Here is a 12,174-nt window from a genome sequence, read left to right on the forward strand (position 1 = left end):
TTTTTGAAAATTTATTAAAAAAGAAAAACTGAAATATCACATGGTCATAATTATTCAGACCCTTTGCTCAGACACTCATATTCCCAAGCATGACATACTGGGTACGTTCAAGGTCGTGAAAGGGTTAAAAAAAAAAGGTGCAAATTAAAGAAAGAATCAAGAACAAATGAAAAATAGGGTTTATGGGTCACAGGAGAAAGCCTGTTTTGGCCTTCTCCAGTGTGTCCTTTTTCCCTACTTGACCTCTCCTGCTTACAATTTGTCAAAGTCATGCAGGGGAAAAATTAAAACAACCCCAAAGAAGAATATCTACTTCAAGTTTAATATGCTAACACTGGTAAAAGGTCCTCTGTAAAGGGTACCCCAACTATTTTTATGCTTATATGTGCATGTAGGGCATTCAAAAACAAGTCCAGCAGTATCTTCACATGGCCGGTCCATTGTTCCGTTACCGAGAAATGAGCATTTGAAATAAATATACAAATGAGGCTGAAGGGCTATGGTAGATCTGAAGCCATTTTCACTCCAGTTCTATTCCCAGTACCACCCTCCTTCTGGTGACTGATGGTTCATTTGCTTGAAGCCACATCACATAGAGTCAGTCAGTCAAGCAATAGGAGGTGACGCTGGATGGGGAATATAGCTGAAATGACAGAGGCTTCAGACCTACCAGAGCCCTTCAGTTGTATTTGCACATCATTTCAATTTCTCAGTAATCAAGGAACGGACTTGACATATAAAAGTATTGCTGGACTTATCTTTTAAAGAGCTACATGCACATACAAACAGTTTTGGGGGGTAAAATCCTGCTGTTAGATTCCCTTTAAGTGTTTTGTCCCTTCAGCTTTTAGCATGCAGATGTAAGTCTTTCAGAAGGTTCAAAGGGTCAGCCCTAATTGCTTACATGCCCGAAGTTTCCGATAAACCAGATATAATTGAATCCAGAGTGTTTGACTAATGATAGAAGTGATGGGTAATGAGACATCTGCACTACTACATGAAACATTTTGCATATGAGTGGCAGTGCTATAAACTGTTTTCTAACATGTACTTTATGATTTATCTAGGCCTTGTTTCTCAACAACAATAAGTTATATAAAGTTCACCCTAAAGCCTTCCAGTCAATAAACAAGTTACGAAGACTCTATCTGTCCCACAATCAGCTGACAGAAATTCCATCCAACCTTCCAAAATCCTTGTCGGAACTGAGAATTCATGACAACAAAGTGAAAAAAGTACAAAAAGATTCCTTCAAAGGCATGGCATCCTTACATGTTTTAGGTAGGAGTGTCTCAAAGTTGATGTCATATTTTGGAAAGTGTGCCAATGAATTTAAAGAGTTTCGGAAAATGTCACACTTTGGTATTTATCAGATGCATAATTCTTTGCTAATTTGCAGAAACATTCCACTACTACTGAGAACAATTACAGACATGTATGTATGTGGAGACAAAAAATCTGGACTGAATTGTTCTAACTATACAAGAATGACTAACATGTATTTTTCCAGGCAATGCACCAGATACGACTGTAATAATCCCAAAATATATAGAGTGATCAGCGACAACAATAAAACCACTGCTTGCAACAATTGTCCTCGCTATGATACGACTCCACTCTGCTACACAGCTACCAAACCAAACCCACATGCAGGGTGTGGGCAAATCAATTCACAGGACCCGATACCAACCGCCACATCAGTAATGTGTGGACGCTAGATCAAAGTCCTGACAACCGATTTTTACATGACGACATCGATGGCGTTGACACCCCAGCTCTATCCCTTACCAGCACAGCTTTCTACTGCTTGACTGACATCCTTTATGCTCTGCAACTTCAGACAATGGAGCTGTCAGTCATGCAGGAGGAGAAGCATTGTGCTGAATAGATCTGGAGTGACGGAGACTTCAGATCTACAATGTCATTTCTATATAAATTGAAATGCTGATTTCTCTGTAATGGAGGAGCGGACTGGCCATGTAAAAAGTATTGATGGACTTGTCATTGAAAGAGCTACATGCGCATAGAAGTAAGTGTGTGTAATCCTGTTGGTAGATTCCCTTTATGTTCATTGCTATAGAAGTAGCCTTGTTACTAGTAATCTTTAGCATCAAACTGCAGATCAAAACTACCAATAAAATGCATTTGTAACACAGCTCTGCACATCACACTGGTAATAATCATCTGTGTTTAACAGAAATGAGTGCAAACCCACTGGAAAATGACGGGATAGAACCAGGAGCCTTTGAAGGACTGACCGTGTTCCATGTTAGAATCGCAGAAGCCAAACTGACAACTATCCCTAAAGGTTGGTAATAGTCTGCTTAATCTACATTTATAAGTAGCAGGTCAATAAACTACTGATGTCAGACAGTGATCAAAATGTAGATTTTTTTACATTTCTAAAGAAAATTACTTTGCTTAGCCATTCTTCTACATAACTGGCATGTAATAAATAATTTCCCCTACATTGACCACGTTCCCCACTGATAGCTGCTCATCAGCGAGTTCTAGCAATTAACATTTCAATAGTGACCACCTAACAAACAGACTTTCCTCATTTGAAGTCTAGATAAAACAAATCCTGTAAAAGGAACGTGCCATACCGGAAAACGCTATTTACCTGGAGATATAGGGTAATCTGCAAGTAAATGGCGTAAAAAAAAACAAAAAAAACCCGCAATTTTCTGGAAGCGTGGCTACAGGCAGAAAATTACCTTTCATCTTCCCTGAAGCCAATGCTTTCAGTCACAGGGTGGTGCAGGGAGTGATAACAGTCAACGCTCACTATATTGTGAGTGGCGGCTGTAATCATTCCCGCCACTTTGATTGACACAGCCTGCTGTGCATACACAGGCTGCACACGTTTGCTGCTGAGTGAGCTGTCAAAGTGCACTCAACATATAGTGAGCGACAACTGCAACTGCTCTGCGCATGCCCCTATAACTGAAAGCGACCGGCTGCAGGGAGGATACAATTTAGTTTATTATCAGATTAACCTTATATCTGCATGTAAATAATATTTGCCACCATGATGAGTTTTTGACAAGCTGAAACCTTTCTAACAGGACTGTTTTGAAATGGGGTGTCTCACGGCCACTCTCATAGCCTATTGGGGAATCCAGATGTTATAGAAGGGGTCATCAGCTCCTCTCTAAGACAGAATGCCATAGATCTATAATAACAGCTCCTGCACAGACAGTCATGGCCCATCCATGTGTTACCATTTATTTGAAAAACAGCCATGTAAAATTTTACCTGACCTCTGCTGCACTCTCCAATGTCTTCTTTAGACAATCCCATAAAGGACAGTATGTGGGGCAGAATGTCATAAGTCAAAGAATCTATTGTTGCGTTATGATTTGACACTTTTCTTTAAGAGTAATAATACTGTCAATTTCTACAAAGATCTGCCATCATCAATCTACGAGTTGCATCTTGACAGAAACAAAATTTCATCAGTAGAACTTGAAGACTTTATACGCTACAAAGAACTGCAGAGGTAACATCACATTGTTTTGGTAGTTAACATTACAGATTACGGTATATATATATATTTTTTTCTTTCCCCCTGAGGACGATAATTGTCAGCGAGTGAAATGCCGTATGGATGTGAGTGTTCTCAGGAAATAAAATGGCCCAAACTGTTCCAATGTTTTGCCAAACTTTCCTCATATATAAATCTGTAAAAAAAAAAGTAAAAGTAATACTGAAAGCCATTTAAAGGAAACTGTGAAACTGTCTGCAGAATTTCACACTTTGAGGCTGTGTGCCCACGTTGCGTTTTTTATGCATTTCTGCCGCTGTCACGCCAGATCTATTCCCCACCCAGCGCCTGAAGTCACAGAGAATAAAGACGGTTAGTCAGGCACTATTTACACACACACAAAAAAATCTTAGTTACCCGCTATTTACCCTGGATACCAGCGTCCTCGCTGGTCCTGATTGCTGGGAAGTCTGCCTGTTTGGCAGCTCACCAGCGATCATGTAGCGACACACCAGCGATCCTGACCAGGTCGTATCATTGTCGGGATCGCTGGTGCGTCGTTTAGTGTAACGGGACCCTTAATTTTTGTAGTCTTGATATTTTTTTTTTGCACACAATTTTATGATGCCTCATCAGTCATCACTGCACTCTAAAGCTATGTTCACAAGTTGCAGTTTTGCAACTTTTTTTATGAACATTTTCAGCTGTGTTTCACAGTACCAGTAAAGTCTATGAGATTTCAAAAATCTCATGCACACAGCTTGTTTTTCTTTTGGACTGTTTTGTCAAAGAGCTGCATTTTTGTACCATTTGGGCAGTGCAAAAATGCTGCAGAAAAAGCAGATATCAGATTTTGCTGCGTTTTTTGTGCCAAAACCTAATGAAGTTGAATTAGATTATTTTTTATGCACTAAACTTTATCAGCATGCATAAGACACAAACGTACCCTGAACAAAAATGCAACAAAAACACGCACCAAAAACGTGGAAAAAAACCCAAAACACAACGTACGGCAAACACTCAGCAAAACCGGCTTTTGTGACGTTGCTTCTTTGCATAAAAAAAACGCAATATGTGAACATAGCTTTACTTTAATTCAATAAATGTTTTATTTTTGTCATTTATTGCGCCCTTTACAATTTTGCTTAGCCGTACTGGTTTTCTTCTACTTTTAACTTGTTTATTCTCACAGGGTCCAAATTGTGCATAGGATATCGTCCCATTTTTATGATACGATAAACTTTATTGATCCCGATGGAAATTATGGCTATAAGATCATCTTCCAGCCAATCAAAATGGGCCTTTCTAAAATTTGGTGTCCTTGTAACCATTATACTAATCAGCTTATACAATGATACATGAAAACTTATTATTTTGTGATCACTATTATAATCCATACATTTTGATATTATTTCTGGCTGACTGGTTAAATTTAGGTTTAAAAGTGCCCCCTTTCCCCATTTCTTCTTGGATCCTGCACGTTGTGAATGGAAATTCTATGGTATTATTGCCAAAAATATATTTCCATTGCTGGACCTTTCGGTTTCCGCTCCCCACTTCATACCCGGGTAGTTGAAATTCCCCATAACATTGCTTTAGCCACTCCTCTGACTGTCGAAAAAAGTGTCTTGTTGCACAGCGCTACATTTGTACGGACCCCCCTTATCCGCCAATTTAGCAAATCGGTTAGGGTGTACAACAACGGTAATGGGTCTACTGGAAAGTTATAGTATGTTTCAAGTTGTCTCTGTAGCTGAGCCTGCTTCATACAAGGCAGATGCCCGCCGTGTAACATAGCCAGCGCATGTAAGTCAGCGGCATGGCTGTAGTTCAACCCCTTAAAAAGCTGCTATATTATGCTGCTCTCCGATTAGGTATCAACCTGGTGACACATTCCCTTAAAGTAACAACGTGGCCTCACAACACTGATGACTTTCTCTCTCCATAGAGCAACAGTCTGAACAGCTTTGCTTGGATCCAAAAGGACATTTTTCTGAGTATTCGTACTACTCTTGTACAACAGAAGGTCCAGCAACATTGACCTTTCTTCAAACCTGTATTTGTTTGGTTCATGCTCTGAGAACTGATTTCCTTGACGAGTCACTTAGGCTGGCCGCACCTAGGAAAAATGATCACTGTTCCAAATCTTTTTGGCCATAATATCTTATAGTGTTGTTCAATTGAGCTCACCCGAATCCCAGAGCCTTAAAATGACTTTGTAATATTTTTCATATCTTAAAGGGAATCTGTCAGTAGGATCAACCCTCCTAAGCAGTCTATATGGACATGTAGGTCATAGGAAGTGGAATAACAGGATACATTGATATCTGCGATTTGATGTCTTATTCCTGAGAAATACACATTTTTCTTAATATGTAAATGAGCTGTGTCCAGAACTTGAAGGAGCAACCCTTTGATCGAATTTACGATATTTTGAAATACATGGCATTTCAAGACATTATTGTCTGCCAGTGGTATAATGACAGGCAATCTACAAGGCCATGCCTCCGGCACGGGTTAATAGATACTTATGGCAGGCTGCAGAGCTTTTGACAGAGGGAGCCCGCCAGTCACCACTGTGCGTGGCATCTAAGGGTATGTGCAGACTGAGTTTTTACAGGAGTTTTCTTTTTTTTGTTTAGCAGAAACTGGGCTGAAATTCTCTAAATCCTCTTCATAAACATAGGGATCGTACTCTGTTTCCACTCCAAAAACGCAACAAAAAAGACTCATTATGCACATACCCTTAGGTAATGACTGGAAAAAAAAAAATTTCTTGATCTCTGATCAATACCGGATGCCTTGTAACAGCATCTTAAGCATTGAGATTTTGCAGTGCACAGCTCTAAAACCTTTTCCAGAAGTATCTTTAAAAGCGGGTATTCAAAAGAATGACCCTTACGGCTGCAAATAAAAACATAACTATGTATCAGCCAATAAAAAAAATTTAGAATCAGTAAAGGTGTAAACTTATCAAAATGGCACAGATGTCATTATTTGGCAGACTTTGCAAGGCATGTTAGGCCGGGGTCACACTAACCGACGCAAAATACGGTCCGTAGTTTACAGGCGTAATACGGATGAATGACCCCTAAACAGTGCTCCGTATGTCATCCGTAAGCAAGGTGTGGTTGCGTATTTTGTGCATGTCAGCATCCGTATGTAATCCGTATGGCGAGATTTTCTCGCAGGCTTGCAAAATGGACATATAATGGAGCCCTATGACAGGGTTTCTAACAGAAACGAAATAAGAGATATAGACACATAGAATGCATATATATATATATATATATATATATATATATATATATACGCACAAGTCATTGAGATAAACATATATATATATATTTATATTTCCCAGAGTTCTTCATAGCAGAATAGCCGCTAATTAAATTGCCGACTTCTATCAAATAATTCCCCAACCCGACATGAAATGACACGTGGTTTACATTCAGTAAAGCATTTCATTTCATGTTTTTTTATATGTCCCTGACTAATAATTAGATGAGGGTTTGTGTGCAAAATTTGGGAGTTGTAGTTGTTATATTAAGGGGTTAATTCGTTTTTAAAAAATGCGTGGGCTTCCCATTGCCCTGTTGCGGTGGCGAATGGGTTAATCTAACAAAGGGTTAATGTCACCTTAAAATCGAATGGTGACATTAACCCTTTGTTAGATTAACCCACTCGCCACCAATAAAGGGCGATGGGAAGCCCATGCATTTTTTAACAAATAATTAACCCCTTAAAATAACAACTACAACTCCCAAATTTTGCACACAATCCCTCATCTAATTATTAGTCAAGGACATATAAAAAAACATGAAATGAAATGCTTTACTGAATGTAAACCACGTGTCATTTCATGTCAGGTTGGGGAATTATTTGATAGAAGCCGGCAATTTAATTAGCGGCTATTCTGCTATGAAGAACTCTGTGAAATATAAATATATATATATGTTTGTCACAATGACATGTATGTGTATATATATATATATATATATATATATATATATATATATATATATATATATGTATTCTATGTGTGAATATCTATTCTTTCTTTATTAAACCTGTCAGTGTGAGTTTACTGTATAGGGCATTGAATTGACAGCTTTTCTAAAAGACACCGGGTGCGTATTTCTCGCAAGTCACATATGTGGTCCGTGTATAATCCGTATTTTTTGCGCACCCATAGACTTGCATTGGCGTATTACGGGCGTAGTACGCTGACATTCGCAGCATGCTGCGATTGGCACGGACCGTAGAATACGCCCAAGAAATATACGGCTGTTGGGAGCAAACTCATAGAGAATAATTTGTCCGTGTGTAATGCGTGCTTTTTACGCCTCTCACTCGTCCGTATTCCTCGCCAGTGTGACCCCAGCCTTAGACATCTTTTGGTAATTGTAGTAGTATTTTTTTTTTCTCAGTGAAACAATTTTTCAGTATCAACCAATAATTTACTTGATGTTTCTGATTTCAGACTTGGTTTAGGTCATAATAAAATTAAAGAAGTTGAAAATGGAAGTCTTGCTTATATACCAAAAGTAAGAGAAATTCACTTAGAAAATAACAAGCTAAAAACGGTTCCGGCTGGAATTTCTGATCTGAGATACTTGCAGGTGCGTAGTCCGCTATATCACTTTCACAGGTAGCTCAATAAAATGGCTAAAATTTGCGACAGGATTGGAAAAATGTTTATAATTGCAGCAATATATTTTTATATATTTTGTGTCATCAGATGAAAAATACCATGAGTCAGATGAATGAACTATTGTATAATTTGCCTAACTTTTGGGAAATCTTTAGGCTATGTGCACACGTCCGGAATTCCCGCGGAAATTTCCGTGCGAATTCCGCAACTCCCTGCCACGGGAAATCCGCATGCATAATTCCAGCGTATTTCCCGTGAAAAGCTAGAGTTTTCCAAGCGTAATTAGCTTGCAGAATGCCAGCGTTTTCCAAGTAATCTGTAGCATCGCTCGGAAAACTGATTGACAGGTTGGTCACACTCGTCAAACATAGTGTTTGACAAGTATGAGCAACTTTTTACTATTGAGGCTGCCTATGCGGCATCAATAGTAAAAAGATATAATGTTAAAAATAATTTAAAAAATTGTGTTATTCTCACCTTCCCGCGTCCCGTGCAGCGTCCCCAGGCCTCAGGGATGCTCCCGGCAAGTCCCACTCCCAGCGATGCCTTGCGACAATGACCTTTGATGACGTAGCGGTCTCGCGAGACCGCTACGTCATCAAAGGTCATTGTCGCAAGGCATCACTGGGACCGGAAGATGCCGGGAGCGTGGCTGACAGGCGGGAAGGCTGCAGGGGACGCCGGAAGGTGAGAATATCACAATTTTTCATTTTAATTCTTTTTTTAACAGGGATATGGTACCCAGGGCCTGGAAGACAGTCTCCTCTCCTCCAGACCCTGGGTACCATCCGCACATTTTCCACTTACAGTACTTTGCGCATGGTGGTCATAGCCACATGCGGAAAGTAAGCGGAACAATGCATTCCTATGTGTGTTGAATAACTGCGATTCCGCAAAAAGAATGACCATGCCGCGTATTTTTCCGCGATGCGATTCCGTCACGGAAAAATACGCAGCATTAGCACAGTATGTGCGGAATGCCATTGAATTCAATGGATTGCGGATTTTTAGCGTTTACGCAGCGTTTTTGCCGTGTTTTCATGGCGAAAAAACGTGACAAAAACACTAAAAATCCGCAACATGTGCACATAGCCTTACAATTATATCCATGTTTAGACATCTACTTAAGCAGAGTAGAAGGTCAAGTAAAGCAAGGCACACAAAGAAATTAATCATATATAGATGTAAACTGAAAAATGTAAAAAATTATGCTTGTATGCATTGTAATTATGTAACATATTCCTACTTTACACTTAGGTCTTGTTCCTTCACTCGAATAATATCGGAAAAGTGGATGTGAATGATTTCTGCCCTATACCACCGAAGATGAAGAAGTCACTCTATAGTGGAATAAGCCTTTTTGGGAATCCAGTAAAATACTGGGAAATTCAACCTGCAACATTTCGCTGCATTCTGGGAAGAAACAGTGTGCAAATTGGGAACTTCCGAAAGTAAAAAGGATACTGTCCTTGGAAATAAGAACACCAGTCTTATTTGGACTTAAAGAGGTTTTCTGGTCTCAGAAGAAAAAGCCTGTGGTCACCATGTGAGTGCAGACTGACAAATGGTTTGTGATGCGCCAACAGTCACAATTCCCCTGCAATCCTGTATGGGCAGTCACATGTCAGCATGTACGCGATTTCTATACTTGTGGTCACATGACGACTAGACTTCTGTGTTTCTCTCAATTCTCTACTGCTGAAAGAAGCCGGGCAAAGACTAGTCGGCACGTGACAGCAAGTATGCAAATGGAATTCATACGGCAATGTGATATATACAGGGGAATTGTGACAATGTGTCCACTGCATATTCACGACTCACAGGCTGCAGTCACGTAAAGCGAGTGCAAAATTTTCATCTGAGACCAAAGAACCCCTATAAGGACTGCGTCATATTTTGTATTTTCAGTTTTTATGCCTGGTACACAGAAAACTTAACGGGCCAAATATGTTTACAGAGTAATTACGGTACATTAAATTTACCTATATTAGCAAAACAATACTTGAACTTTGGCTAAGAAGAGAAGTGATGATGTATAGCTCTAATGGAGCCCGCTCTGTCCAGGTAAATGAAATAATCTGAGACATTGATATCAGAGAAGTAAAGTGCAAGCATTTAAAACTGGTTCTAATCTAAGCTCTCCTGCTTTTTCTACCTATCTTTGCATAAATCCATGGCTCCCTTCTTTGGCAGGTTACATGACTTACATAGCAACCTGCATTTAATTACTAAGACACTAAACGTCCAAATATATATATTATATAAATGTAGATTTGTCAGAGCTGTTTTTATCAGGATATCACAAATCCTACCGTCAACAGAGAATATGGTCTAGATTCTGATGACTGTGCCTATAGGGCAGTATCTAAAAATATTGTTTCGTCACATAAATTATATTAGGTCATTGCTGATCATGTAATTTCCTACTATAATATTTATGTGGTTAAATACTAGAATATGCAATTGTACACACATTCATCTCAAAGCATTGTTCTGCAGACCTTTAACAATACATTAAGATATGGCCTTTTGTAATAAAGGGCAAAGTCTTTTGGAAACGTGTGCGTCATAGTAACTGGATAGAAATTCTGGAAAACTAAGACATTCCTGATGGACAGAGTTAAAATAATTAGAGCATGAGGTATGACAAATATTGGCCGATCACTGATCCTTTACATAGCCTGTAAAGAACGATTATGGCTAAAATGACAATACAAGCGCGTATCCAAAGCAATTTCCACAGTGCACAAAGCCTTTCTCAGGTGGCTAAAAAGCACTGTATACAATATATAGGTGCACTCCGACTTTTACCTACAGTAACAATTCTATAAATACTGTCAAGCCCTACTTAAAAGTCAGCTTGTACTTTCAGCGCTAGTATCCACTTGTACAAGCAGTTCTTTTCACATTGTTTGCCTTTATTACTGTAGCCTTCACACTACATCTCTAGACTACTTTAAGTCTACCTTGTATGTATGCAAAGCAATACCATTCATGAGATCTCACACTATGAAGAGCTTTGAAATCGTTCAACAGGTGGAATAGGCAAATATTGGAAATGAATCCTGAACCTATATGTGTCACGAGTGCCGTGCAGGTGCGATAGGATGATATTCATGCCGTACACAACAGCAGCAGATTTTTATTGTCTTCTACAGTGTTTTATATCCATCATAGTGTCAATCCCGTCCTGTCCAGCATAATGCAATGTGGCAAATGGCTTAATCTGCTGTGCAGCCTTGGTCTTTACCCTACACATACAGTAATTTAAGAGATGAGCGGCAAACAACTCACTCCACATAAAGTTTCCATATGCTATGTTGTACTATGTCTATTTACTGTATATTTGTTCAGCCTGAGCATATTTAATTAAATTCTCTTATATAGTCTCATACGGTTTAGTAATAAAAGAGTTTTGAAAACAGCATGTGTGTTTGTGTTCAGTATATTAACCCCTTACCGACATGCTCCCGCGGGAGCTGTGTTCCCGTAAATCTCTGTATACATACGTTGCCATGACAGGCTCACGATGAGCGCCGCCACGATCAAATGTGGGTGTCCGCTCTATATGAGAGCTGACACCCTGCAGCAATGCCCACAATCGGTGCTAGCAGCGATCACGGGTGTTTAACCACTCTGATGCTGCTGTTAATAGTAAGAGCGACAACGCTGGACATCGCCGAGGGAGAGAGCTACCTCTCTGCTCCCATTGGCACAACGTGATGCGATCGCATCGAAATCTGAGTTCCAAAACGTCACTCCATCCTTTTTGAGTCCTGCCAGGCACCCAAACAGTAGTTTCCGCTCACATAGGGGGTATCTGCATACTCAGGAGAAATTGCCCAACAAATTGAATGGTGCATTTTCTCCTGTTACTCTTGCAAAAATAAAAAAATTGGGTCTAAAAGAACATTTTTGTGGGAAAAATGTGATTCTTTTTAATTTTCACGCCTCAACATTATAAACTTCTGTGAAGCACCTGGGGGTCCATGGTGCTCACAACGCATCTAGATAAGTTACCTGAGTGGTCTAG

The 12,174-nt window shown here is 39.5% G+C and overlaps 2 protein-coding genes across 5 annotated transcripts in view; one reads left to right on the forward strand and one right to left on the reverse strand.

Annotated features, from left to right (window-relative positions):
• ASPN (asporin) overlaps nucleotides 1-11,566 on the forward strand; it is a 31,967-nt gene extending 20,401 nt beyond the window's left edge. Inside the window, exons 4-8 of the mRNA XM_073549581.1 lie at nucleotides 1,068-1,281; nucleotides 2,198-2,308; nucleotides 3,409-3,502; nucleotides 7,971-8,109; nucleotides 9,399-11,566. Coding sequence (XP_073405682.1) covers nucleotides 1,068-1,281; nucleotides 2,198-2,308; nucleotides 3,409-3,502; nucleotides 7,971-8,109; nucleotides 9,399-9,596 — 756 coding nt within the window. The 3' untranslated portion in view covers nucleotides 9,597-11,566. The remainder of the gene's footprint in view (nucleotides 1-1,067; nucleotides 1,282-2,197; nucleotides 2,309-3,408; nucleotides 3,503-7,970; nucleotides 8,110-9,398) is intronic.
• CENPP (centromere protein P) overlaps nucleotides 1-12,174 on the reverse strand; it is a 383,707-nt gene that overhangs the window by 187,842 nt on the left and 183,691 nt on the right. The window lies entirely within an intron of this gene.

Source organism: Dendrobates tinctorius, unplaced genomic scaffold (assembly GCF_039654945.1).
Source record: "Dendrobates tinctorius isolate UK_male_01 unplaced genomic scaffold, ASM3965494v1 ptg000159l, whole genome shotgun sequence".
Lineage (NCBI taxonomy): Eukaryota > Metazoa > Chordata > Amphibia > Anura > Dendrobatidae > Dendrobates > Dendrobates tinctorius.